This window comes from Capronia coronata (genome assembly GCF_000585585.1).
Source record: "Capronia coronata CBS 617.96 chromosome Unknown acBCG-supercont1.5, whole genome shotgun sequence".
Taxonomy (NCBI): domain Eukaryota; kingdom Fungi; phylum Ascomycota; class Eurotiomycetes; order Chaetothyriales; family Herpotrichiellaceae; genus Capronia; species Capronia coronata.
In genome coordinates this window covers 16,268-43,700 of record NW_006912897.1, presented here as the reverse complement: position 1 = coordinate 43,700, position 27,433 = coordinate 16,268, and the positions used below count along the sequence as shown (strand labels likewise).

General features: G+C 50.9%; 9 protein-coding genes across 9 annotated transcripts; 3 read left to right on the top strand and 6 right to left on the bottom strand.

Annotated features, from left to right (window-relative positions):
• Positions 1 to 725: 725 nt before the first annotated feature.
• A1O1_05699 (uncharacterized protein) lies at positions 726 to 1,570 on the bottom strand (the record flags this gene model as incomplete). Its single annotated transcript, XM_007726583.1, has 2 exons — positions 726 to 1,381; positions 1,444 to 1,570. The coding sequence occupies 2 exons, from the start codon at positions 1,568 to 1,570 to the stop codon at positions 726 to 728; spliced, it is 783 nt and encodes a 260-aa protein (XP_007724773.1).
• Positions 1,571 to 3,026: 1,456 nt separating this feature from the next.
• On the top strand, positions 3,027 to 8,628 carry A1O1_05698 (uncharacterized protein; the record flags this gene model as incomplete). The annotated part of the gene is made up of 11 exons (XM_007726582.1): positions 3,027 to 3,203; positions 3,260 to 4,004; positions 4,064 to 4,188; positions 4,239 to 4,375; positions 4,424 to 4,560; positions 4,616 to 4,816; positions 4,866 to 4,948; positions 5,005 to 5,144; positions 5,191 to 5,621; positions 5,669 to 5,847; positions 5,902 to 8,628. 11 exons carry the CDS (start codon positions 3,027 to 3,029, stop codon positions 8,626 to 8,628), a joined length of 5,082 nt encoding a protein of 1,693 aa, XP_007724772.1.
• Positions 8,629 to 8,998: 370 nt separating this feature from the next.
• On the bottom strand, positions 8,999 to 10,906 carry A1O1_05697 (uncharacterized protein; the record flags this gene model as incomplete). The annotated part of the gene is made up of 5 exons (XM_007726581.1): positions 8,999 to 9,124; positions 9,200 to 9,919; positions 9,985 to 10,334; positions 10,396 to 10,563; positions 10,615 to 10,906. The coding sequence occupies 5 exons, from the start codon at positions 10,904 to 10,906 to the stop codon at positions 8,999 to 9,001; spliced, it is 1,656 nt and encodes a 551-aa protein (XP_007724771.1).
• A 789-nt stretch (positions 10,907 to 11,695) lies between these two features.
• On the bottom strand, positions 11,696 to 12,781 carry A1O1_05696 (uncharacterized protein; the record flags this gene model as incomplete). Its single annotated transcript, XM_007726580.1, has 4 exons — positions 11,696 to 11,803; positions 11,864 to 11,932; positions 11,982 to 12,294; positions 12,348 to 12,781. 4 exons carry the CDS (start codon positions 12,779 to 12,781, stop codon positions 11,696 to 11,698), a joined length of 924 nt encoding a protein of 307 aa, XP_007724770.1.
• A 740-nt stretch (positions 12,782 to 13,521) lies between these two features.
• Positions 13,522 to 14,383, bottom strand: A1O1_05695 (uncharacterized protein; the record flags this gene model as incomplete). Its single annotated transcript, XM_007726579.1, has 3 exons — positions 13,522 to 13,699; positions 13,758 to 13,902; positions 13,948 to 14,383. 3 exons carry the CDS (start codon positions 14,381 to 14,383, stop codon positions 13,522 to 13,524), a joined length of 759 nt encoding a protein of 252 aa, XP_007724769.1.
• Positions 14,384 to 15,484: 1,101 nt separating this feature from the next.
• On the top strand, positions 15,485 to 17,161 carry A1O1_05694 (uncharacterized protein; the record flags this gene model as incomplete). The annotated part of the gene is made up of 1 exon (XM_007726578.1): positions 15,485 to 17,161. One exon carries the CDS (start codon positions 15,485 to 15,487, stop codon positions 17,159 to 17,161), a length of 1,677 nt encoding a protein of 558 aa, XP_007724768.1.
• Positions 17,162 to 18,022: 861 nt separating this feature from the next.
• A1O1_05693 (uncharacterized protein) lies at positions 18,023 to 19,873 on the top strand (the record flags this gene model as incomplete). Its single annotated transcript, XM_007726577.1, has 6 exons — positions 18,023 to 18,247; positions 18,316 to 18,356; positions 18,420 to 18,858; positions 18,912 to 19,311; positions 19,366 to 19,555; positions 19,615 to 19,873. 6 exons carry the CDS (start codon positions 18,023 to 18,025, stop codon positions 19,871 to 19,873), a joined length of 1,554 nt encoding a protein of 517 aa, XP_007724767.1.
• Positions 19,874 to 22,765: 2,892 nt separating this feature from the next.
• A1O1_05692 (uncharacterized protein) lies at positions 22,766 to 24,445 on the bottom strand (the record flags this gene model as incomplete). The annotated part of the gene is made up of 4 exons (XM_007726576.1): positions 22,766 to 23,224; positions 23,277 to 23,536; positions 23,590 to 23,911; positions 23,963 to 24,445. 4 exons carry the CDS (start codon positions 24,443 to 24,445, stop codon positions 22,766 to 22,768), a joined length of 1,524 nt encoding a protein of 507 aa, XP_007724766.1.
• Positions 24,446 to 25,385: 940 nt separating this feature from the next.
• Positions 25,386 to 27,252, bottom strand: A1O1_05691 (uncharacterized protein; the record flags this gene model as incomplete). Its single annotated transcript, XM_007726575.1, has 6 exons — positions 25,386 to 25,726; positions 25,786 to 26,154; positions 26,188 to 26,402; positions 26,452 to 26,752; positions 26,799 to 27,084; positions 27,142 to 27,252. The coding sequence occupies 6 exons, from the start codon at positions 27,250 to 27,252 to the stop codon at positions 25,386 to 25,388; spliced, it is 1,623 nt and encodes a 540-aa protein (XP_007724765.1).
• Positions 27,253 to 27,433: the final 181 nt, after the last annotated feature.

Below are 27,433 nucleotides of genomic sequence, written 5' to 3'. Positions count from 1 at the left end.
CAGAGATCAAGGAGCGTGAGCCATGGCCGAGCTTTCTTTGCGAGTGCAATAAGACGCTAACACAAGTTGGCATCCTGGCTGAGTCGGGCGATTGGTGTTCAAAAAAGGCCTCGTTTGCACACTATAGAAATGGTGACGCGTCTTGCATGGCGTGTCTTGATTATTTGAGGTCAATAGAACTATAAACCATAGCAAGTAGATTTAGTGTCGGCACCAAGGAGGCTGGAGTAGGGTTATCAGTTCTTACCTGTGGGATCCTCTGGCTTCGCACCTCTTTTTATTATTATGGCCGCGATGGTTGTCGTCGTCTTCTTTATTGTGGGCAGAGCATAATCCATGACCCTGGATTATTCTATAGTGACCAAGCTATTGCCGATATGTATGTTTATAGGTCTGGTTGCTACGGGAGTACAGTAGTTGTAGGCTGATTTGTAGTCATGTCACGGTCTTGATCAAATATTTCATTCCATTAAACGCCACCAATCACCCGATTATCTGCAAGTGCCAACGGCCTCACTAGTCTATATTGTCAAACTCTTAGCAGACCTGACACCCTTGAAGCTCTGCATTTCGGTAATTCTCAAAAAGTCAAGGTAGATGGTTCGTGAACTTCGACCATACTATCCTGAGGCACAGGAAGAAAGATAGACATGATGTACTTCAAGAGGATGCTTCAGTTGGCTTGCGTGTCAGCAAGTTCATACTGCAAGCAGTAGCTTCATCATTTAGAAAAAGGCCACCAACAAGGCCCCAAGGGACCACAAGGGATATTTGGCGTCGTTAATGCTGGCAGCTCCTGTGTACAAGGCTGGGCTAACACTCGAATATGTTGAAGAAGCTGCCACAGTGGTGGAGACCCAAGTCGCAGTAGAGGCCAAAGTGGTGTCTGCTCCAATCGAAGCGGTGACAATATCAGATGCCGATTCACCTCCAGTCACTGCAGAGCTGGTCACTGCAGTGGTGTCTGCTCCAGTCGAAGAGGCTGGCAAAGTAGCGGAAACCCAAGAGGTAGTGGAGGCCGAAGTGGCGTCTGCACCGGTCGAAGCAGTGACAATGTCAGATGACGATTCGCCTCCAGTCACCGCAGAGCTGGTCACCGCAGTTGTGGTCTCGGATGGAGTGGGCGCTGGGGTAGCTGGGACATCTGAAATGACAGACACAGAGATCACATCAGAGGTTGGAGTTGCGACATCAGAGGTTGTGGCCGCAGCTGGTTCTGGAGTGGTATCAAGGCCGCAAGTCTCCCCAGCGGTCGTCACACTATTGCCGTAGTATTGCCAGATGTCGTAGGTCAATGCACACGTCATACAGGCGCTGTAGTAGCTGTTGAATAGGTCGCCGTTACAGAAGTCCTCCGTGCGAGACTGGGTGATGACACCGCCTGTTGGAAAAGACAGAGTCAGTTGGACTGCATGTTGTTCTTCGAGGGTAGATGTTACATACCGCAGTTGGCGTGACATTCGTATAGAGGAGTGCCTGGCTCCTGACGACGATGGAGGGGAACAAAGTCGGGATACTCAAAGGCGAGGCCGATGGCAGCAAATGCCAGCAAGCTAATGGAGTAATGCATGGTGATGAGATAAACGAGAGACTGTGTTTCTGAAAACGAGCGGATCAACGAGTGAGGGTGTTTGAACTTGCAAGAGTTGAAGGAAAGATGCCAGGAGCAAAACCGCTTCCTTATACCACTTACCGTGTGGCCAGAGCACCACCCTTGGGATAATTTCCTCCACGCCATGCTGTCACCTGAGTTGTCTTCATCTGGAATCAATACCTTTGCAATATTGTGCATACGTACATCAATCTTCCATTGACCTTGGCGCAGAGCAGCGATGAAAACCCTTCGACCTTGGCTGGAGGATGCGTTCTTCACCATGTCGGCTTGGCAACGTCTTGTCTCTTGATGCGGATATGAAACATTGGTATCCTCCCCAACTTGGCAACCCCTCAAGCCAATCGTCACCAAAGCCGAAGCCGGCGCATGACCCATACCAAGTCGAGGCCAGTATAGAACAGGACAAACGGGTCGAAAATCTAATCTTATCGAACCATCTAATCTGATCAAAATGGTTCGGATGAGGGTCAATGCAATCAATAGTTGGGATGTGTGGTGAGTTGAGGACACCTGTAGAAGCGCTCCTAGCCTCTGGGCACAATGCAAATTGAATTGTAGAGCAAAGCTACAGTGAGGTACCTCTAATGTAGAGATTGGAAGTACGGACATGACATATTGTCCATCTATCCAACACTTACCGTCCTCGTGGTACATTGGTGGCTGGCCTGCATATAACATGCTGTACCCCTGGGGTCGATCTTGCATGGGTACTCACTTTACTACCATGAGCTCTGGTTCATATCCAGGTACGCGTGCCGGCGAATTCCGGAGCGATTCCAAGATGCATCAATGACCCACCCGGCCCCTGTAGCCACGTGCGGATGCGATCCCTTTTCTGTCCACCCCCGTGATCCAAAAAAGCTCGCCCGATGATTCTTGGCCTCAATTGCCATTTCCGTGCCCCTCTGACCGAGATCCATCCGGTCCAGCTAAGTGAGGCGCGCTCTTTCTTGATATCAGTAGCGCGCAGAATATCTCTCTCAAGCACCTATGCAGGAGTCTCATTTCACAAAACTCAACATTACTTGAGATACACGCTTATCCTCTCTAGCCCCTGAAAGAGGATTTCCTTCATCAAAACAACATACCAGACTCCACCACCCGTTTGTGATGAGACGCTTTCATTAGCCCGTATCCTGAAGTCCAATTCCGGGTAAAAATGACCTATACTCTGCCTGAAGAAGAAGCGCAGCATCTCGACTTCATGGCGCTATGGGAGCGTGTCCGGTATCGGGCCAGATACAATGTTGATATAACAGGCTTCAGGGCCTCACGGTTAATGCATCGTGTGTTGTGCCCATGTAAAGAGACTCTAAGTCTCGTCCATTCGTTTGACTTACAACCAATTCGGCCGCTGGCCCCGCTTTCGCAGACTGCTTGAGTCGTTCGTTCCTTTGAATCCTCGTTGAGGATGAAGTCCCTCTTTTCCCTCTCTTTGTTTCTCTTGTTTTCCTCCGTCTTTGGTCAGGTCTTGTCAGACTCCGGCAATGAGCCTGGCGAGGCTGCCATCCAACCGCGTACGGGAAGGTTCATCGTCAAATTCTCCGGCTATGGGTCTAAAAAGTTCAAAAAGAGGGATGGCACCGCTGTAAGTCTCGGGGACGGCTCAGCACGAAGCCAGGTGTTGACTCCAGCATGATCTAGGACACGGGCGCCTTCTATACCACCCTCCAGAGCACAGGTCAGTCGGCAGAACCGGCTCTCAGCTTCGACTCATCCGTCTTTCATGGTGCCTCGTTTGACCTGACCGGCGCCACCAACAAAACACTTGAAGAAATACGAGCATTGCCCGAAGTTGAGAAGGTATGGGAGGCTGGATTGTTCACTCTCCCAGTCGAGGCGTCTAGCTTCACCCCAGGAGGAAATGTCGTCTGGAACCCACACAATGACACAAACGTTAACCTTCTCCACTCTCTTGGCTATGATGGTAAGGATGTTATTGTTGCTATCGTCGATAGTGGCGTCGACTATACCCATCCCTCACTCGGTGGCGGTTTTGGACCAGGCTACAAGATCGACAAGGGATACGATCTTGTTGGTGACGAGTATGACGTTGGTCTTCCTTATGTGCCAGACGACGACCCGTTTGACTGCCACGGCCATGGCACACATGTGTCTGGTATCGTCGGCAGTAATTACGAATTGGTCCCCGGAGTCGCCCCTGGTGCAACTTTGCGTATGTATAAAGTGTTTGGGTGCTCGGGATCTGCATATGAGGATGTCATTGTCGCAGGTATGCTGCAGGCGTACGAAGAAGGCGCGGATATTATCTCCGCCTCCCTGGGATCAAATGCAGGGTTCGCTGAGACTGCCTTCGCCATGGTCGCCACAAGCATTCATGAGGCTGGTAGGCTTGTGACCATATCGGCCGGAAATGCTGGCGAAACTGGTAGGGCCGACCTTGCAACCGAAGACTGTCCTTTGCATGGATGTACTGATCATTCGCAGGCCCTTTTTATACCAGCAGCGGCGGTAACGGGTATGGTTCTCTCGCAATTGGAAGTGTCTCACATAAAAACTACACTGGCGCCTACACAGTTGCCCACTCCAGCAGCGGCGAGTCCCGTGAAATTGTAAGATGATCAAGTCTATATCCAGTGCAGAGTTCTGACCTTTGATGCAGCTCTACTTGAGCTCGGACCAAAGAGAATTTGCCCTTGAGGGCAATCACTCAGCATACTGGGTTGAGGGCACCAGGGACCTCAGCTGCACGTTGCCCGACAGCGCGTCTCCTAGCAGCGACGATATTGTGATTCTGCCGTGAGTGAGACTTCCATGTTGCTCGGAACATTTACTGACTCCTTTCAGCCGGGGAAGCTGTGTGTGGCAGATCATGGATACTGTCCTTATCGGTAGGGTAAACTGGGTTTTTTACTATAACTTTGAGGGATCAGAGTGGGAAGTCCCCGACCGCTCACTATACAGGGATGACCAAGCTACAGGATGTGAGCCACCGACTTTGTTCAAGTGCCATGCTTATGTATTAACGTGCGGTTACAGTTGCTTTGATTACGTATGAAGATGGTCAGTGGCTGCTCGAGCAGCATGAGCAGAACTTCACAGTCACATACGAATTCGTTCACGACTATGTTCCCGTGGCTCTCCCGAAGGCAGCGGGATCAGGAGCCGGTGGAATTAGTTACTTCAGCTCATTCGGCCCAACGCTCGATGCCAGGATGAAGCCTGAAATTTCCGCTCCTGGTAGGCCCACATTGGCAAGTACAATATCAGGAGTTTCAACTGACCAGAGCAGGCGGTACAATTTTCTCCACTTGGCCAGTCTCGCAAGGCAGCTATGCGACCTACTCAGGTACTAGCATGGCATGCCCTTATGTAAGTGCCTGCCCCAGAGTCCTCTACGCCACCACTTACAGAGAAACTTTCTCTAGATTGCCGGAGTTGGAGCCCTCTTCTTTCAGTCTCGAGGTGGAAGGAGAGCACTGGGCGACGAAGCAGCGAACATTGCTCGTGAAAGGATAATCGCTAGTGGCGACTTCGTGATAGCGTCCGATGGTACTGAGAATTTGGCGTAAGTGGGATTTTTCTTTGGCCAGCAATCACTAAGGTTTGGCCAGTTCTGTCGCACAACAAGGCGCCGGCTTGATCGATGCATTCAAAGTCGTTGAATATACGACTACAGTCTCTCCCCCGGTTCTCCATCTGAATGACACGGACCACTTTCAAAGTTTTCATTCCGTGGTGATTTCAAACCAAAGAGACGAGGCGGTCACTTACCAGGTCGTCCATCAGCCCGGAGTCACGATCCTGTCCAAGGGCGCCGGAGACGCCTGGGTTTCGCGCAGTCCAAGCTATACCTCGGGAGAAGGCAACGTGGCGGAGGCGACGTTGTCCGCGGAGACCATCACGGTTGGAGCAGGCGGCACGGCAACACTCTCTATAATCTTCGTCGAGCCGCCGCTTCCAGCAGCAAACACGTTACCAGTCTACGGCGGAGGAATTCTCTTAGTGGGCGACAACGGAGAGATGGTCAAAGTCACGTACATGGGTAAGCAAACACCGTGAAAACCGCTGGTCCACACTAAGAGATGATAGGTGTCAAGGGCTCTATCTACGCAAGTGACACATGGGAAATGCAGCGAGATGTTCCATTGATGCTCAGCGGGTACGGCGGTCTCGTGGAAGAAGGCCACAACTACACATTCGAGGATAATACGGATATACCACAACCATACTTCAACATCCTGTGGAGCACTCGCGAGCTCAGTATCGATGTGAGTCTGTGCCAATCATTCTGTTTGGGAAAGGCTGACCACGGTGTCTTCTAGCTGGTCGAGCGTGACTGGAATGAGACTGATTGGGCTTACCCCTTTGTTCCGGGACTGAACAAGTGGGTTGGCTCGGTCAGGACACGTCCATCCGGGCTAAGTGACGAGATCATCGACTTTCCATTATATTTGTATCCCAGGGTAGCCGACTCATCTTTCACCATTGTGTCATCCAGCGTGTTGGCCAATGGGACTGAGATCCCCAGTGGCCAGTTTAAACTCCTTGCACGAGCGTTGCGCACGTTTGGAGATCGCAACAATCCGAATGATTGGCAGATCAAGACGTCGCCCTGGTTCAACATTCTGCGAGACCGGGATAATCCAACCATCACGTCCAGCACGACCAGCACAACGACAATGTCGTCGACGACTACAACCACCACGACTACGACAACAGCCCCGGCGAGCTGTGAAGTGACGCCCTTGATTCTGCAGGCAACGATGGAGGGTGAGACCTACGAGTTGTACAGATTCTCCGACTTTTTGGGCATGGATCTCGCGGGCACCAATACAAACTTGGACTTTGCACTGACAGGAGAAAACTATTTGCAAATTACGACCCCAGGGCAGTCTACTGTCTATTATGCAGCGGCACATTCGAACTCAAACAGTCTCGTCTACGTCTACACTGCCAGTCGCGTCTCTGGCGCGTGGAGCCATCTGGTCTGCCAGCTTCAAGGTGGTGAACTTGTGTGCACGACAGGCGACAAGACAGAACTCTATTATTGTGGAACAAGTGACGGATTGCTGAGACATGGCCCTGCAATAGTCGATGGATGTACATCAGTGACCTTGGGAGCCACGGCAAATCCCGATCCTCGCTGTGGAACTAGCACCAGCACCACACTGACCACTCTTAGCACTAGCAGCTCTACTGTGTTGGCAACGACGACCACAAATCCCGCTACATCAACCATGACCACAACGACGAGTGCCTCGGTGATGACCACTTCAACTTTGGCGGTGATCTCGACTACAATGTTTGCCAGCACAGTCTCCTCAACTTCCCAGTCATCCACCACCACGTATTCGACTTCCTCGAGGGTCACATCTTTGGCGACAACTGAGTCTTCGACTTCGTCCACCGCTTTGATCTCGACCTCGACCTCAACCTCGACTTCAGATAATCCTACGTCGTTGACCACGGCTTCAACTTCGATAATATCCTCGCTCAGTGCTTACACAGCGTCCGGATTACCGAGTTCGGCATCTTTGACCAGCAGTACGGTTTCAACCTTGTCCTCATCAATCCTGAGTTCGACTCTATCTTCCACCGGAGGATCTACACCGGCGAGTCCGACGACCTCGGGGTCCACGGGGACCACCACAACATTTGCTGGCACGTCAAGCATCATGGGCTCTTCCTCTGCACCGGCAACCACTTCCGCGACCTCGGAAACAAGTTCCCAGAGCACTGCTGGCGGTATATCTTCGTCCTCTACTCTGGCAACCACTACTACAAGCTCGAACACAGGGTTCCACGCCATTCCGAGCATCACTTCAGCGTCAAGCACGGGAGTTACTTCGTCAGCTGATGCCCCAGTCAGCTCAAGCACCACAACATCACATGGCGTGGGTGTAGGACCGATTGGGGGCACCACTTCAGCGTCAAGCACGGGAGTTACTTCGGCAACTGATGTCCCAGTCAGCTCAACCACAACATCGTACATTGTGAGTGTCGGACCGATTGAAGGCACTACCCGTTCGACTCTCTCGACCATTCATACCTCTCCCGTCTCGGAGACAAGCACGGCAGCCTCCGCCTCTGCCACCACCTCGGTTCCTGGCACGACAAGTGGAAGTTATACGACTTGGCCGGCAGGCAGTGTCTCCAGCTCTACAATGACATCCGTCACTAAGACCGACGACTCTCTTGGGTTGTGGAACGACTGGTGGTCCGCCAGCACCCCTTCCGGAGGTAGAATCGATTCCAGCCCCACTTCAAGAGTGACTGATTACCTTCCGTCATGGGATGACTGGGCCTCTACTACCAGTCCATTCACTGATTCACTGACCGGACCTCTCGAGACAGGCAAGCCTTGGCCAACATCGCAAAAGTGGACAACATCGACTATCTACACGACGACACTGACAACTATCACGGCATGCCCAACGACAATCCCGCGGTGCCCAGTCGTGTCGCAGACAACCACCGTGAGCACCATTGTCATCTCAGTCACAACCACCGTTTGTCCCGTGACTCTTACCTCGGATATACTGACGGCGACTGTCTCGATTGGCCCAGCTCCCACCACCGGCAGTGAAGGCGAATCCTCCAACAAGTGGAAAGAATGGTCTTCAGTTTCAGTTTCGACTCGCACAGTGACATCTCCTGAAGTGTCTTCCACTGCCATCGAATCTGTGCCCAGTGCAGCCTCAACAAATGCCAACCCGGCCAAATCTGGAGAGACTGCAGCAGGGTCCTCGAAGACTGTTACTGTCACCAACGTCGCCGGAATCGTCACGTCCGCTAATAGTCATCAGTCAGAAAATGCTGTCGTGACATCAGTCGTCATCAGTCCTGTGCTACAAAACACCGTCACCAGCTCCAAGGCTTCTGGAACCTCTTGGGCCACGAAGACGGTCGCAGAGATCGGAACCGGAACCGGAACCGCCTCGAGAACCGGTGACATGGCTCAATACACCGGTGCAGCTTCTCAGGAGAACGTCTCTTCTCTGGTGGTAGGTATCATTTCTATGATGGTCGTGGTTGCTATAACTTGGTAAGGCATCACGTGGACGCCTTGGGCCGAATCGAAGAGTTTACGAGGTGAAAATAGAAGAGAGGGGGGCTGATATCATGTGCGTAGCGGCGTGCCCTTGGCGATATAGCTGGAAAATGTATCAATAAATATGACTTGCACCAAGATACAGTAGGATATTTAGTAGACTTAGCGCTGTATTGTTAGTTATAGACATGGATAGAGAAGCCTACTGGAGTCCCACACATACAGCCCTCGCGCGAATAAAAGTCCCATATGATATTAAATCTGCTCTTTCGGAGATTTATCAGCTAAGGAACGGATAAGGTTCTCGCCATCCACAGCTATATTTCATCGGTTTTGACCTAAATCGCCGCGGGAATCAACAGCATGCCTCAGGCTGCCTTTTGGCTGGAGGATGCAGCATCAGTTAGCACCTCGCTGTGACGGTGGCCGTGACCATGGCCTTGGATCTCTTGAAGATGCTCCTGGGTAATTTCCAAGCCTTCGAAGTTGAGGTTCTAGTGGACAACATATCAGCGCCATCCTCACTGGATCAAGGCAAGACGCAAATGAGGAAAGGTAAAGCAACTTACAGGTCCGACAAACGTCTTTCTCTTCCCGCCATACCAAAGCACCGCAATGATCACTATGATCCCAACGACGACGACACTGACGTAGTTCATGCTACCCACTTCGGCGGGCAGGAAGGTTGGGAAGCAGAAGATGATGGTGTAGAAGGTGCACCATACACAAGAAAAGGCGTTGACGAACGGGCCCAGAGGTCCGAGTTTGAAACTCCGCGACGGAAGCACCTTGTTGCGCCCACGATATAGGAGAATGCCCTGAGGCACAACATAGCTCACGTTCAAAGCCAGGATGGACATGTTGATGATGCTGTTGAAGGCCGTGGTGGAGCCGATGTAGATCAGGCCGTACAGAACAACAAAAGTTGCGCACGCAAAAGTGGCATTGATGGGGGTCTCGAGCGTTCGGTGGACTCTGGCAAAGAAGTGCGAGTACGGGAGACCATTGTCACGAGCGAAGGCCCAGGTGAGACGGCCCGAGGTTGCTAGGCAGCTGATAGTGGCGCCGAAGTAGTTCAGCAATATCCAGAAGGTGAAAAAAGCAGCTGCGCCCTTACTGCCCGTGGCTTGATAGTAGACTTCCAGGATGGGAAGCGCCGAAGCGCTGATGGCATCAAGGTCGTTCGAGGAGAAAAGAATGGCCAGTATGAATGGCATGACCGTGCCGAAACCGATGACCATAGTCAAGATCATGACTCGAGGAATGTGGCGGCCTGGATCAGGTACTTCCTAGGGTGGTGTCAGTGGAGTTCTGTCTCATGTGGCAGTTGTTGTTGGGAGTGCAGCAAACTCACTTCCGCAATATGGGTCGTTGCATCCGTTGCAAGGAAGGTGTACATGCATGTCCCCACAGCGATGACGAAGGACATACCGTCGCTCCAGCCGCTTTGGTTGTTGTATTCCACGAAAACGACATGGGCGGACTCCTTGTGCCGGCTCGCTGCCAACATGGTGATGAAGGCTACAAGAAACCCCGAAAGACTGCACCAAAAGAAGAATTTCTCCAGGGCGGGCAGCAATCTGGGCGCGTAGCACACGACCAGAGCGGCCAGTATCGTGATCAGGAGGAATATCAAGTAGGTCTGCCACTGTGTCGGGGCAAAATCGGCATTATAGAACGATGCTAGTGCCAGGATCATCTGGGCTGACGTGCGTTGCTGGTCAGGTCGGAATCTCCATCAGAAGCTCAGGCACACATGACTTACCGTCAAAAATGCTGGCAGAGGTAGACGTAAGGCACCACGCCAGCGTGCTCAACCACCCTGTCACAAATGCGGCAGCCGCTCGGGCCTTGACCGAAGATACCATGAAAGCGAAATGGTACTGGCCACCACTGGAAGGATATGCTGAGGCCAGTTCAGCTAAGCCGGCAGCTTGAAGAGTGTTAGCAAGGAGGCCATTCGATCCCTTGAGATGACACCAACTGATAATAGTACATGCCACCGCCGCGACGAGGACACCGAAAAAGACCATTGGTCCTCCTCCTAAGATCAGGGGAGTCACAAATGTGGCGCATAACCCGATCCATGAGTTGGTGATAACAAAGGCCAGGGACAGAGCGGCGAAGCTAGAGAATTGGCGTGGTAGTTCTCCTTTGTGGCCTTGGGCACGCAGCAAGATCTCGTCTGCCGAAAGTGTCTCGTCGCCGCCTTCGTTAGTCTGGACCGGATCGACCGAATCGACAGTGTCCCTGGGAGTATTATCCACCTTCTCCATGATGAAGGAAGCAAGGCAGCAGGTTGTAAGGAAGTGGTAGACTGCAAGGTATCAGTATGGTGGAATTGGGTCTAGATATAGGAAGTGCTGAACCGCTCGATCAGCGGACTTCCGGCCTATCTCCCGCCAAGTTGTATCTGGACCGTTTGTGCTACGCCCTGCTTATCGCGACAAGAAGTGAGCATGACGATAGTCTTGTCTTGGACAAGATTAAAACAGGACGGGTTGATTGTTGAATGTGCCGACTGATGGCGTTGAGATAGCACACGATCTGAATAAGGCGTCAATTATCTTCGGGTCCATGTCTAGCGATACCCCTGCTCTAATCTAAGTTTTCATCGAATGTGGAAATATTACACGCTCACTTTATCGTGTCGGATGCTCGTCCACTTGGAATCGCTGATTGAGAAAAGCGGAGTCAAAGTGCACGCGGTACGCGGGGTCGAAATGCGCCACGTTCGAGATAACCCACGTGTTATCCAAACTCCTAACACTGTGATAGAGATCCTCGACGATACGGAGCTCGTAAGTTCAAACCAGCCTCACGAAGGCAATGGGATAGTCGCTGTAGTAAATCGACACCGGGACGAGAACCGTGCAGGAGCCCGGAACAGGCTTTGATTTATATAGGCATAGCTCCTAATCGGTGTACGAGAAATCCAATCATCAATCAACCCCCACTTCTCGGCCCTTGCTGCCTTGATCGGAAGTCATGCTCCCAGAGCCGTGTCAAAGTCTACAGGTCAGGGTCTCATGCTCCTCCTCCAGACCGTCAGCTCAAGTCGCCGCCTAGAACAGGTCTTCTGCCTCCTCCAGTTCTGCGCCAAAGAGAACCTTCAGCGGCGGTAGCTGGTTGACCCAGCCCAAAAACGGCGCGCTGAGGTTGTAACCGATGAGCTGTTTGCATTTCGTCAGTTTGAAAGTGTAGCAGCACCGCAGCAGGCAGCTTAATCTTACCTTCAGAGTCTCTTTGTCGTACATTTGCTTCAGGACCTGAGGATCCGAGGCGAGGTATTGGTTTTCTTCCTGAACACCCTGTTAGTAGGAGCGTCTCATCCGATACCAATGAATATACCTGTCGTAGATAGCCCTTGGTCATGAAGCAGCAGTACAGCAGTCGTTCTTCATCCGTCGTGGTGTTCGCGGAACCAGCATGGAAGCACGAAGAGAGCATGACAAATCCGTCGCCCGGCTCCAACTCAGCATAAAAAGCTTGAGATTCGTCTGGAGGCAGCTCCGAGTCCCAAAGATGAGACCCAGGGATGAACCGGGTAGCACCGTTTGCTCGTGTCGTTTTCTTGCCTGCCACAAACCATCCGATGCCAACTTCACGATCAAAGGTAAATTCGCTAGCAGTGATGCCTTTGAGGGGATAATTGTGGTGTATCCTGCAAGAGAGATCAGTCACAGCCCACCCATAGCATTGTGCATGTTGACCTACATGTCATCGCGATGGAGCTCCTGTCGGTGGGCACCAGGTCCGATTGAAAAGGCGATGGTAGTATTGAGCTGAGGTTTGGACGTGCTGACTTCGCGCTTCTGCCCTACCCATGCCGGGCTCGTTTTGGACAGTATGATATCGCACACCTTTTGAAAGGTCTCTTGCTTGACCATCTTCTCGATGAAAGTCTTCGATTTTCCGGCCAGACCATAAGCACGTCTTGTCTCAACAGGGAAGAACCCTCCTTCTTTCCATGGCTTGTCCTTCTCCAACCAAGGCCGTATATCTTTCTCGATTTGGTGTACATCTTCCACGTCCATCGCATTGCGGATAACAGCACCTCCAGCATGGATCAGGCCTTGTACAACTTCTTCAGGGGTCACCGATCGTGCATCGAAGACCGGCACCTTGGGTGTTTCCATCATCGAGCCCATGGCTGCTTAGTCCAAAGTATTTCGGTTGATAATTGCAGCCGCGACAGCTGATTTCTGGAGAGAATGTCAAGAGTGGCCGTCTTCGAACGGAAGTCTTATACTTGTTTGTGGCGGCAATCTTGAGATACGGATGTAGCATACTTTGGCGGCAGACTAGCTGTCACAGTAGCCTGACTGTATCTTGCGAAGGGGCATCTATCCGACTTGACAGTCGCGTAATTGATAAGGAGGTGCTCATGGCATACGCTTCGTATCACACGAGCGCGGTTATCACAGCCAAATCGGGGTATGCAGCGTATTCAACACGGTTGGTGGGCCAGATTCAGTGATTATCGTGCATGGCGTATGAATTCGAAGGAGATACTCCAATCATATGAGGGTTCAGAGGATTGTCAATCAGGTCATCAGCCTGGGTTGAGGGATTATAGACCTCGAGCCTGGGGACAAAATACGTGGCACACCAAAAAGGGTGCACTGCCCATCACCTCAACTATGTGCGTAATAGGAGTTGTTATCTCTCTTGCTGCACTTACTACTATAATTACTACTAGGCGTATAGTTAAGTAGAAGAAGAGACACTGCTTATAAGCTTAGTATTGAGGGAGTAGGAGGAGGGTATGAAAGTACTAGAAGGGGGCTCTAGTGTGACACTTTTTTTATCCCCAGGCTCGACCTCCAAGTCTCAGAACGGCGGGATAACGCATCTCAGGCCCGGCTCTCTCGGCTTGTTAACCGCGTCCTCAAACCGTCAACGCACCCCCATTCGCACAAGTAGTCGACCCATTAACCCAGCGTGCGCTTTCCTCGCACAGGAAGGCAACGATAGGAACGATGTCCTCAACATACCCGACCCGAGGCTCTGAAGTGGTCTTCTTGAAGTAATCTGACATGGCTTCATGCGTTTCCGCGGTCGTGTCCCTGCGCGCGCCAGTGGTTAGAGCATCTTCCTGGATCTGGGACAGCCAAAGATACTTACATCTCCCACATGTCGGTGGCAACGGGTCCAGGATTCACGTTATTCACCGTCACGCCATATTTGTGGCCAAGTTCGACAGCCCATACCCTGGCGTATGCTTCCAGGGCAGCCTTGGTGGCACAATAGACACTGTTCTTAGGCCAGCCTGCACACAGGTTAGACAGGGTATCGTCAGTGTGATTCAGCTCACCTTCTCTGCCACAGACACTGCCGATGCTCACGATTCGCCCGCCTCTTCGAAGATATGGGAGCGCCGCCTGGACCAGGAACAGGGGAAAGCGCATGTTGGTGTTGACCACTTTTTCAAAGTGTTCATATGTGGCGTCCTGAAGATACGCTTCATCGCCGGCCCCGGCATTGTTGATGATGATATCGATTCCGCCATCAAACTTGAGCGCTGCATCGACGACCACCTTTGGTGCGGCCTTGTCCGTACAATCTGCTTTGACTGCCAGGGCCTCGCCCCCGTCAGCTTTGATGCCCTCCACCACGGCATCTGCCTTTGCGGCGTTGGCGACATAAGTGATGAGCACTTTCGCGCCACGTTTGGCCAGCTCTTTGGCGATTCCAGCCCCAATGCCCCTGCTACCGCCAGTGACGATTGCAATTTTCCCAGCGAGACTCATCTTCTGCGTTCTACAGCCAGAGCGACAACTTCAAAGTATATCTGTTTGAATCATATGGTGACTCCCATCATAGGATATCTGTAGGGAGCAATACTGTCAGACGGGATTGCGAACGCTATATAACCTTGTGGTACCAAAATCTGGTGTCGATAACCTTTTTCAGTTTAACGAATACATCGTTCAACATCCTCACCTTGCGCTCCCACGTCTTGTGGGGTATCGGCAACGACTTGATAGTGTGCCAGGGGCGCGCAAGGGCTCTGTGGAACTAGGATGAAAGCGGCGATATTTGCCGCGTTTTATCGATTGTCCTCGAGGGGAAATTATTGTGATATGGAGAATTCCGTACGCCCGAGATAACGGCCACACGTGACTACTATCATCCTTCAGAGGTGCCGGATTGTCTCTATCGCTATCGCTAATAAATCTCTCTATCGGCGACTTCGCGAACTTAATCTCAGCCTCTCTTCTCGAATCGTCTTCCGCATCGTCAGCAGGACACAAAGCATGTTAGTTCAGTGCACAATCCGAGTGCATGTTTCATTCATCTTGCTCGTGCACGGGTACTCCGACGTGGCTTTGCATTCATCATAGTGTGGCGGCGATGCTAGTTCAGCATGGCTACAGCTGCTGGCGCAAGGCGTGTCTCTGGTGCGCTAATTAAGAGCTATCTCAGCGAATGTTAATGATACCACCATCATGACCTCGAATGGCAAGAAAACGAGAGCTCGGTCGGGATGTCCGGCCTGCAAGACGAGACATGTTCGTTTCTTTCACCATCATATCTCCCTGCTATGGTCAAGCTGACGAATAGTGCAGAAAAAATGTGACGAGACTCAGCCTGCTTGCCTCAATTGCCAAAGGCGCGGCATTGCTTGTCCTGGCTACGACAAGCAGCTCACATGGCGCAAGCCTCATCTCGAACCAAAACGAAAGTCTCGAGGAGATGGGATCAGTCTCGTCAAAGAAAGAGCTATTACCAGCATCAATCAGTCTCCGCCGTTCATCAATGGATACCAGACATCATGGCGACCTTGCTTGCCACAGCAGCCGACGCCCAGCGAAACTGCACCATGGGAAACACTAGCAATCGCGGCGACAATGGCCGACGATATCTTCGGCCAAACTCCTGACGTACATAATGCCGGATCTTCGAGTATCGATCCTGCTGCAGAGTTCCGTGATTCGGCACGAGATCTTGTAGCCCAGGCTTCTGGAACTTCGGCCGACTTCTTCGCTTTAAGATCAGTCGGTTCCGTTCGCAGTACATCGTCAGTGTCCTCCGACCATTGGGAGGGACTAGAGGAAAATGACTCCTCCGTGCTGGCGGAAGAGTCACAATGTGTGTCTCTTGCCGCCCGGCGCAGTCCTATGCCTGTGCGCTTCATCGGTCTTCCGCACGAACTGCCTTTCACACCTTCCATTCTATTGAATTACTATTTTGATCACGTCTGTACCATTGTGTGTACTTTTGACGGGCCAAAGAACCCCTTTCGCACCGTCATGTCGGCTCGCTGGCCACATTCCGCCATCGCCTTCACAGCTGCACAGAGTCTTTCAGCGGCTTGCCTTGCTAAGCAAACGGTGGAGTTGAAGCCCATTGCAGTACTTGCGCGCAAGGAAGCGTCAAGAGCGCTCGGCACTGAGATCAAGGCTGCAGCCGGTCTCACCCCGGACCGTCTGAATGAACTACTACTGGGGCTGCTACTGCTGGGCGTCAGCAGCTCTTGGCACGATCCAAACGATATGGGCATCCGTTATTACTCGGTCGCGGTGGCAGTCACGAGGATGAGCTCAATGAAGAAAGCCAAAGAGCAGAGCAATAGCAACAACAATGCTTTCTTCCAACAAGCTTTAACGTATTGGTGGATGCTTTTGACACTCGTCTCCGATCCTTCGAAACACTTTCTTGAGCTTCCGCCGCATCTTGGAACTGTCGACAGAATCGGGCCTCTGATATTGGATAACTCGGTAATTCTTTTACATCCTTGGGCGGGTATTTCTACGGAGGCTCAAGTATTGCTTGGACGCGTTGCCCGTCATGCGCAAGCCCTGCGGATAGTGAGACAGAAGGAGACCAGCGATCCACTGGACGACAGCCTGCACGATTTCGTTTCGGAGGCCACCGGACGAGAGGTCGAGGAGCAGGCTATCAACCTCCAGACTCACTTTCGACATGAGATCGCCGATCCAGAAGATCCAGAAGTTGACCTTAACGGGTTTGTGGCCATCAACGACGCATATCGCGACGCCATACTGATTCTGATATATCGAACGTTTCCCGGCATTCTGAGGTCTAGGCATGGAGCCGCTACGCGAACTGGCGTCGAAGGGGTCACCAGTGATCAGCATAGTCGTGCCACAACTGCCCAACCCGAGAAGGGCCGAAAACAGGACTTGTTCAATCTGGCCCTGCATGTCCTTGAGACCCTGAGCCGCTTCGATCGCAGTTCTCGTATTCTAGGGCTTACTCCACATCTACTCATCATTGCTGCTGGAGAATTACGTCCTCTGCCCGATTCAAGGTCCGCAGAAGCTGATGCCAGCGTTCCGCTTGAGGAGCCATGTTGCCAATTTCGTTCCGCCCCGGCGAACATAGCAGACCTGCGGATATTCGCCCTGGATTTTGCCGAGAAGCTCATGCATTTTTTTCATTTCATGCCCTTGAATCGGATGCGCGACACAATGATTGAGACTTGGAGGCGCATGGATCAAGGAGAAGACGCATTCTGGCTTGATATCATGAACGAAAAGGGCTGGGAGGCGTTCATGGGCTGAGTGGGATAAGGGCTTTCACCTCGATCAGGGATTCGCAGGGAGAACCCTAACTTTATAAATTGGTCGTTTTGATGTGAAAGTCAAGACGGTGGTGTCGGTGAGGTTGAATTTGGGCAAAAAAGTGATGGACATTACTTAATTGATGGCGACCGGCTACCTACATAGGGAGGCAATAACCCGAGCCTGGCGGAAAGGCGCGGTGACTTACTAACTTAGCCTCCTTGGCCTCAACACGCTGAGTTCCAGAGAATGGACTTTGTGGTCCTTGCAACCCACCACTCAAACATGCTTCGACCAGGGAATATACGTTGGGTATACTTCACCATTAGTATTATCTGCGATTGGGAAACTCCATTGCGCGCAAAATAGAGTGTCTTCAGATGACTAGGACTTCCATGTCTCCAAACCTTACGCTCCAGCCGGTATCCCGCTCCGGAATGACGTGGGATTGTGAATCCATCACAAAATCCTCGACAACTAGACCATGATCATGTTTGAAACGCTAAGACCGCCTACGTTCCAAGCGGATTCTCCAGGCAACAAACTGACGGCTATAAGAGTGTCGACTTTCCAGAGTTGTGCGGAATAACCCGATGGGTTTGCGTGGACTTGTGCGAGTATCAAGGTCGAGGTTTCCCATGGGATATGGCAGATAAGAGAACATAAGGAATCAGCTCTACTGGCGAAAGATATGGAGATACAATCGCTCAACCCTTATCACCCATTACTGTCACACAGCAGATGGATGAATAGTACTGCGCAGATACTAGATGGTAGCTTTCGTGTTATTTAAAGCTGCCCGACCGGACGGTTTTGTTTCAGTGCTATGCTTTCCAAAACATGGACAAGACAGAAAACACAATGGCTGAAACCAAGGAGATCAAGACAGAGACTACCACTACCCAAGACAGCCAAATTGTCGATGACGATATCCAAGGGCAAGTGCATGAGATCGTTGACAGGATTGGCAAAGATGCCGACGTTGGCCTTGCCCTCTTCGAGAAGTCTTTCCAGTATGACCCGGCCCAGCTTCAAAGGGACTCGGTCAAGGTGCGCAGAAAGCTGGATTTCCTCGTTCTGCCGCTGGTAGGTCTTCTTCTGGTGGCATAACCTACGGTCACTCTCAGAAGGCTCACAACTCTTTCTGCGGGTAGATGATGGTCACCTACATGTGGAGCTTTTTGGACAAGTCGACGTATGTATGGACAGCCACCGATTTGTGAGGCAACAGAAAGTGCATTCTTGACATTCCTTGCAGGCTCAACTATTCCAACAGCTATGGTTTGCAGAAGGACCTCAACATCACGGGAGACCAGTATTCCTGGATTGCCTCTGCGTTGTACTTTGGATGGCTCGCCGCTGCATGGCCGTGGAATATCTTGATCCAGAAATACCCTGTCGGGCGGCTGGCCGGCTACGTTCTCGTTGTCTGGGGTGTCCTGTGTATGCTGCAAGGGGCGGTTTACAATTTTGCCGGCTTCGTCGTTATCCGATTCTTTTTAGGTGCTGTTGAAGCAATGGTCTCTCCGGCTTGGGTCATTTTGACCTCGATGTTGTACACTCGAGAAGAGCAGCCGCTCAGGACGTCCTTCTGGCTGGGTATGAATGGCGTTTCCATTGTCATCGGGGCACTGTTGTCGTATGGCCTTGGACATGCCAGTGGCCTTGCGGTCCCGAACTGGAAGCTGATCTACCTTGTGAGTCCCGCGTAAACTCGTGTCACTCAACCGAATGACGCTGACTGCTCTAGGTTGTTGGGGCTCTCACAACGGCCTGGGCGGTGGTTATTATCCTCTACCTGCCGGATGGTCCTCATAACGCGAAGTGCCTGAACGAATACGAGCGCGTCGTTGCGGTGTGGCGTGTTTCTCATAACAACAGCGGGGTCAAGCACTCCAAGTTTCTTGCTTATCAGGTCAAAGAAGCCCTCTGGGATTCCAAGACCTGGATCCTCATGGTGCAGGCTGCCGCCTTCGGCATCCTTAACGGAGGCGTTTCAAGCTTCCAGACAGCCATCATCAAAGGATTTGGATTTTCTGCCCTCAAGACCAGCCTCTACACCACCCCGGCTGGCGCGCTAGAGGTGGTTGGTGTGCTTTTCTTCGGCTGGCTGTCGACCAAGAAGAACTGCATGGGATTGGCTCTGATGCGTATGTGCTCCCACTCCTGATCATCGTTCCATTCGCCCACTCACAACCATATAGTCAGTGTCATTCCTGGGATTGGCGGACTGGCTGGGATGATGACCCTTCCAGTGACTCATCGTTACAACTTGCTTGCATGCGCCTGGTGTCAGAACATTGTCGGCTCCCCCATCATTCTGAGCTGGACCCTCCCAGCGACCAACGTTGCTGGACACACGAAGCGAGCCACCGTCTTGGGTCTCTATTTCATGTAAGTCTTTAGGATCTGTACTACCCAGGAATGAAAGGAGTTCCCTGACCACCACACAGTTTCTTCTGTGGAGGCAGCATTGCTGGTCCTCACCTCTTCTTCGAGCAAGAGGCTCCACGATACCCATCGGCACTCAAAGGTATGATGGTTTGCTATGCGGTTGGGTTCGGTACTCAAGCCGTCTATACCGCTTTTGTCTATGCGCAGAACAAAGCTCGGGACAAGAAACAGTTGCATACACAAGTGGAACGGGAAGCCCTGGAAGGCTTTGAGGACTTGACGGATATGGAGAACCTTCACTTCCGATACCGGGTTTAAACTGTGCTCACTTGATAGACGAGGGTTGGAGAAGATGATATTACAGAGGACCGGAAGTACATTGTTCATAGGTCAACGAGCAGGGTGGATGGTGAGAATTTCCATGTCATACAAGTTTCTAGTATGCAATGTTTTCCTGTGGGTGAGAACACATAGTGTTAGCAAAGCATAGCCTCCCATGTTGGACTATCCAGGGCTTAGTATTCGACTCGTTCTAATGCCCTTCTACGACTTAGAATAGGGGTTGACCAGAAAACATCATTTTACAAGGTGAGAGAAAGACCTCCACCATTCAGCCATGTAGGTACTCAAAGTATGCCGGGCCCTTGATTCCATTCACTTCATGGTTCCCTGCCATGTAGACAGTCTTCGCCGGATATTTCATCTTCGAACATCAGGTGGCCAAGAAAATGTCCAGGACCTACGGCATTGCTCGGGGACAGGGGATGAATCACCATCTCAATAAAGCAACCAACCCAGCTCTGTCCTTCATCGGGCTAATGCGCTGTAGGTGACTATGGTCGGATAAAGCAAACAGGGGCAGCTTGTGAAGCTTCGGAAAACATGGACGTAGCAAAGATTATGTAGTGATAGGTCCGTGTTCTAACTAGCAATAGTCTAGACCGAGTCCATTTTTGACGACTGTTTGTGGTGTAACAATTCTTCCAGCATCATTACCAGTGACGAATCGCGGCTGGTGTCAAGCTCTTTGAGCAAACCAATTGCAGCATAAATGACTGAGTCTTGCGCCCAGTCCCCAGACTCTAGTAGCAACAGTGCCGCACGCGTGATGTTATGCGCGGACATCCAGGAGAATGGGAATAAGCCTTCATTTGGCGATTCCATCGACGGCCTCTGGTTGTCGTAAAACCATCGGCACCGTCTAATGTAGCGGCTCGCAATGGAATGCAGGTCAGGGAAGATGATGTGTGGGTCCGGTAGACTGGAGAACAAAAGCAGTGTGGCTTCGTCACATACGTGCTGGAGGCGGGATTTCGACACGTTTTCGAAGGTTAAAGAAGACGGAGATGTGGAAGGGTACCCTATACTCTCGGAACGCCACGTCTCAAGATTCGACTTCACGTCTAGTGCCCAGGCTCTCATTGCTGTATCGGCGGTCATTTGATGAGTCGAACAAATTATTCCATGAATGGACGACTTGATCCTGGCAAGTTGGAATGTCCGTAAGAACGGACTGCCTTGGTTGTCTGCGGACATTGGTGTCGCGGAGGCTAAAGAGTCGGACAAATCCATGGTCCTGCCATATGCTATTCCAACGTCCCTGTAAGCCTGTTAGCTTCATATTCCTTGGAAGCGTCAAAGTCTCGTACCTTTCAAGAGTGTACGTTGCGTGGTACAAATGAACAGTAGTCCTACTCCTCTCGGCACCAAGTTCGACGCACATCCTCGAACAGTAACCCACAAGATCCCAGATTTCGCCAGCTGTCTCATCTAACAGAACGTAGATGGACAAAAGCAGGAGAAGTTCAAGAGCTGAGGTTGATGGATTGTGCAATGTTCCCATGGAAAGTCCTCGAGTCGCCATTGAAAAGTATGCACCTGCTGAGACGGCGAGTTGAGGATCGTTTCTGGACAGTAGCCGCAATGATATGGCAAACACAAGGTAGGTTCTAAGCAAGTAGTCGGCGCCTGAGTTCAGGTTGTGGCATTGATATGATCGCTCCAGATCACGCTGTGCATGGTCGTCTTTTAGTACGGGGTATAGCCAATGGATCGAGTTTTGGTAGATGTTCAGTAAGTATTGACCATGTCCTGGATCTGTCAGACCCACGGAGTGGAGAATTGATGCTGGATAGATGGCTTCGAACAACCCCGGCGCATATAATGTTGGCTTCCGATCGAGCCTTTCCCGCTTTTGCATCCTGTTAGCCAGCATTGGACGACTAAACTGTGAGAAGATGCTGGTGGCACCCCAAAAGACTGGAATATCGTCACAATGGCTTTGCCGTGGCAGGGATGGGAGTCGAATTCTGATCGGGAATGCCAGGCCAGGAACAGGCGGCGTTGCTTCCCTTGTCACGGCACTAGTTGAAGAACGTGTAGTACCGCGAGAGTTGCGCCTACGAGACAGCAATTCCTCAAATCGCTCAAGAAGTGATAGAAGATAGCTCCTGGGAATATCTTCACCCAAAATATGGTCGAGATAATTACATTCTGCGGATGCTTTGGCGCAGTTTCTGCAGGAGGGGAGTCCGTCATCACATTTCACTCTTCGTTTCCGGCATCGATTGCAGGATGGTATGGTTTTGATGGCATCTCGCAAGTGCTCGTGTGTTTGTTCGAGGTTCATATCTGGTGCTGCCCCTCCACTATACACTTGGGCGTGCTGGTCTTGACTTACTGGAAGGATTCAGTCAAGCAAGGCATCCCTGCCACAGGAGCACGCTATGGATCAAATGTTGGACTTTCGGTGGCACCCAGGCCTTTTGCAAAGTCACCTGGATCTAGCCCAGTATTTGGTATGGGACCTTCGGACCCTTAGGAAGGGAGCTGAGAGACGCTGTGCCATCTCGTAGGCTCCTTAATGGTGGCCAATGAGGATTTTGTCGATACTCGGGTGGGCGATACCGAATGAGGTTGCGATAAGTCCAAGTCAAAGCAGATAAGGCGATCACCTTCAGGACTAATTCCGCTCGTGGTGGAAATGACCGAGCTTCCTTCCCTGCTTGGGAAAGTACCAACATCCCTATCTCCAGAATGTACGCCTATCAACATTGATGTGGAATTAGCCGACCTTATCTAACTGTCCAAAACTTGACCTTGTGGGATTGTGAGCAGTCCCTCTAGCTTCAAAGTCTTCGCCATCAGCCAAGCATCGGAGGGAAAAGAGATGTCTCGATAGAGTGATTTCGAGCATTGCAATGGTTCGTACTACATTGCCCAATGCAGAAAACTAGGATCAGTGAAAGCCTCTAACCTCGCAGTATTCCAATCAATGTCACAGAAATCTGCCATCTCGGTAAAATCTTGATTTGCAACAACAGGATTCGTTCTCAACGGGTCGAACACGTGAATTGTTAATGTCGAGTTGAGAGACGTGGCTGGTACACCTAGTAGCTGGGGATTCTGAGTTGAGGACAAAAATCCCAAGTCATGTTCCTGGCTGTGACTTTGGAATGAGAAGGCGCCTTGGTGTATCTTCTCTTCTTCACTAGCGGTATACATACACGGATGTGCGTCCCACCTCACAAGCCTATCCAGCTCATCATTTTCAAGGCGTGCCGCTTCGCTGGATCTACCAGCAAGGAATTGCTTCAGAACTTTGATTTTAATGCGCTCGTAAGTCTCCTCGACATTGATGGATGCTGGCCAGCGTCTCGAAAGAAGCATCTAGTACTCGTTATAAACCGGACCCTGGCTTGTGAGGATAGATAGAACTTACAAAGACGTTGGTGAAGCCGTTGACAACCTCGAGAATGGTGGCAGTTGTGCGATGCGACTCAAGCACCGTCTTGTAGTGCCTCAGAACATAAAGAACAACAATTCCTGCTTCAAATGCTTGGTGTGCCATGTGCCAGTCGTATTTGAGAAACCCCCTTACTATCATTCTCCAGTATCCCTGCAGTATACTAGCAGCAGCATCAAAGCATGCCAGTACGGCATTCTCGCCCAACACTGGCCTCGCTTGAGATGGTCTATGCACTGCATCGGCTGTGAGCACAAGGGCTAGGCAAGGAATAGTATGAATAACCCACGATGAAGCAAGACAGTGGAGATTATAAACTCAAAGAAATCGAATCCATGATCTCCAAGAGAGGTAACTTCGTCAGCCCAGCTTGACAGTCTTTGCTCGGTTGCCTCAACCCAAGTTTCGTATGGAGTGTCTCCAAGACTCTTGCCGAAGAAATTGACCGAATAGACTTCAGATTGTATTTGGCGAAGCGTGAGAGACCTGACGAATCTGGCTGTGACACGGTCACCTGCTGGAACACATGGCAGTGATACGTCGATATGATTGTCGGCAATGCCGAGCGGCCGATGTGAGGAAATTGATATTGCTCTGTCCCAGTAATAGAGCTGCCAAACAATTAGTGCTTGTCCGCAGTACAGGCTTCCAACTATACATACGGTCCAGAAGATTCTTCTACGAAGGTCGGCTGTCGAGTCATCGAAAGCGTCGTCAACGCCACAGGTTTCTCGATGTAGTCCCATGGCAACTGCAAGGCGCATCGCAAGGCTCTTCACGTTCCAAATGTTCACATCGCCTGGTCGAAATATGGAGTAGAGAACTAGCAACATGGTACATTGCAACTTTGTCAGTGTACTGGGACCCAGACGATCGTAGTAAAGCAGTGCATCTCGGTACAATGACTCAGCTAGAACAGACTGCTTGACAAGGTCTGTGGTTCTGGAGGTCATGACACTGATAGCCATCATCATGGAAACCGCGAAATGGCTGACTTTGGCTCGTGGCTCTTCAGAATCTTCTGCGCCTGGATGGATAACAGACTGACGAAAAGAGTTCAAGGTTTCCTCGTCGTAAAAGGGATATTGTGGTCGTATTTTCTCAATAAAGATATCTACCAGCGTGTTGATAACCTGTAGAGGCATACTGTTAAGTTTGAATATGCTGCTTGATGTTTCGAGAACTGTCTCTCGGGGTATGTATGAACTGAGCCTGCCCTCTGTCTCAACTGGAAGATTTGATGGCGTTGACAATGTAGAAGAAAGAAAGTCTCCAGGGAGAGTATGCAATGTTTTATGCATCCTCTTACTGGTGGCGTTTCGGACAACTCGTGCCAAGTAATCATCCAGGGAGCTGGAGTTGTGAATGCTGTTGGTGGTCCCATCATTATGATATGTACCGAGACTCACGGTATCGTCGGACTCTGCGTGATTCTGACCCAAGTCGTTCTCGTACTTCGCAATGTTCTCCTCCAGGTATTGAACAAGGCTGTCAAGTGTTGGCAAATCGTCTTGGATTTAGCAGTGATGCATGCTTACCTGCGTGGTGCAAATCGTTCAGTTGCGCGATCCAAGCCCACACATTGAGCATTGGCGTTCATACAGTTGGTACAAGAAGGGATTTTGCTATCACACTGCAAGAAGACCTCAGTTTAATCATACACAACTCAAAGGTTCGACGTCCAGTACCTTCCGTTTCCGTTTGTAACAGCGGGCACAGGCAAATGTCGCCCTCGACATTGTCCGATTTGTATTGGAGGGGTCTCAATGCGCAGAGGACGAGGGAGTAGGAGTATCAGGGATTAACACGTTCATGAATGGGGGTAAGGCGTGGATTGCAAATACGATGTCAATGATAAAGTGCTCAGGTATTTCAGATAAGGCTCTGACGGACCGGCTCATCTCAGTAACAAAACCTGATTGGTCGGAGGAACGTGCTTTCGATCATCCAGATTGGCATGAGCCAAACATCTCTATTTAATTCGAGAACAGCGTATTCACAACGAGAAAGACTGTGTAATCCTGCGCAGGTCCAACCTATATTTCGGACCCATCGCCCTAGTTCTCAAAGGCATATTCGAAACGGCTATGCCTTGATGCTCGCAACTTTGACCTTCAGTCTTTCAGGGTCTCTTGGGATGAATCGTACTCGAAACTGTTTCGGCTTGTTGATATGTCCGGCAGGAGTTTCGCCAAACTCTTGGTATGATTTTGGAGGTGGATCGCTCTCGTCAGCACGCAATTGAAAGTCGAGAATCGTCCGAAAGATCAGGCCGTACATCATCCGGTTCGCAATATTCCAAGCTGGACAAAGACGTGATCCCACCCCATATGATATCGTAGCGTATCCAGACTCGTTAAGCTTGTCATCGCGTAACCATCTCTCTGGATCGAACTTGCCCGCGTTCTCTCCGAAATGCGCTTCATCTGACATCCCCGTAATAAGCTTTCCTTCTCTCTCATTGGGAGTTTCAGTGTGTACTTACCATGGTTCCCACCCTCTGAATTCATGTACAATGTTGTCCCTTTGGGAATTATTGCACCTGATGATAACTGAATATCCTCGGTAGCCTGACGGGGCAGGCTGAAAGGCAACACAGTATAGTTGCGCAGGATCTCCTTATATATTGCCACGATGTATGGCACACTCTCTTCCGTAAAGGCATGTTCAGCAGCATCCCCATTGGGATAAGTTTCAAGAATTGCTTGATAAGCCTTCTCTTGTATTTTGATTCCTTCTGCCGAGGTGAGCCCACCCATTCCTGCGAGGACATGAGCTGGTAGGCTCTCAAGCCCTCCCTGTACCATGGATGTTGAGCATTTAATTGCACCAGCTGTAGCGTGGTTAGCCTCACCTTGGAAAAGGGATTGGATCAAAGTACCTAGACTTAATTTGCTGTTCTCGTCAGCCAACACAGATGCTGCAATGCAATTAGGCTGTTCTCCTTTCGCTATGCGTTCCTTCAGGCCTTCAAGGACAACTTGTATCATTCGAGATCTCTTCTGTGATGCAGCTTGTGCCTCCTGCCCCATTCTGCGATACTTTGGGTGCCATCGGAGTAGCGGCACGAAATCAGAGTATGTGTTCGAAGCTCCCCGAACCCTTCTCGGTTTTTAGTACTACCATCTAACCCTGGAGCTCTCGGGCTTACTTTGAGATCTTCACCGCATTGTCAACATAGTCTCTCAACCACGGATCTTGGGCGTTATCGAAGTGCTTGTCGAACGTGATATGGAAGGATAGGTTCATAGACATCAGCTGCATGTATCTGAAGGGGTTCATCGGCTGTGCCCCGTACTCTCCGTCTTGAGCGAGGCTGGCGATAAGTCTGTCGGCTTCTCGATTAAAACCAGCGTAGAATAAGGGCCATTTCCGAGGTTGGACAGAGGCAATTCCGGCCAGCCGTTGTTGCTTGAAATTATCATCGAGGGAATGGGTTCCAAGGTCGTATCCTTGAGATGATCAGCCACAAAAGATGAGCAGGCCAGTCTTGCTTACCGACGTATTGCTCAAACATATATTGTCTCGGCCTATCCGAAGTTTTACGTGCATTTGTAACAAATATTTCTCTGATGGCGGCAAATGTATTGGCGACCACAACTCGAATCTGGCCATATTTCATCTGAAAGATGGGTGCATCATGCTTCTTTGCCCAAGATGCCCAGAGCGCCCCATCGTTGACGCTGCTCACTCCGGCATGCAGATGGAGATGACCAAGGAATGGCCTCGCCCCAGGAATCTCAGGAATACCATCAATCTTCGGGATGTTCGTCCAGTAGGCATACTATATGTAGTTAATTTGATTTTCTCTGGACTCAATCGCGGGTAGCGATAACCTTACCCTATACGATACTACCAAAAGCCATATCACCAAAATAGGTCCTGCCAATGTGGTAAGATCTCGGTTCAGAGCTACGCCAAGGAAGGGTGTTGCATCTGCCACAGATGCCATCACTGGATACGAGGTCTGTCCGTAGGAGCTGTGATTCGGAGGAGTTTTTTCACACTGCTCATAAAGACGAGAGCAGGCAACCTCGGCCTGGTTTTGACAATCTCATAGTTACTGACTTATAATCATGGATCTACCACGCTAATCAGCAGTCACGACCGTTGCCATGTTTTCCGGCGGGATA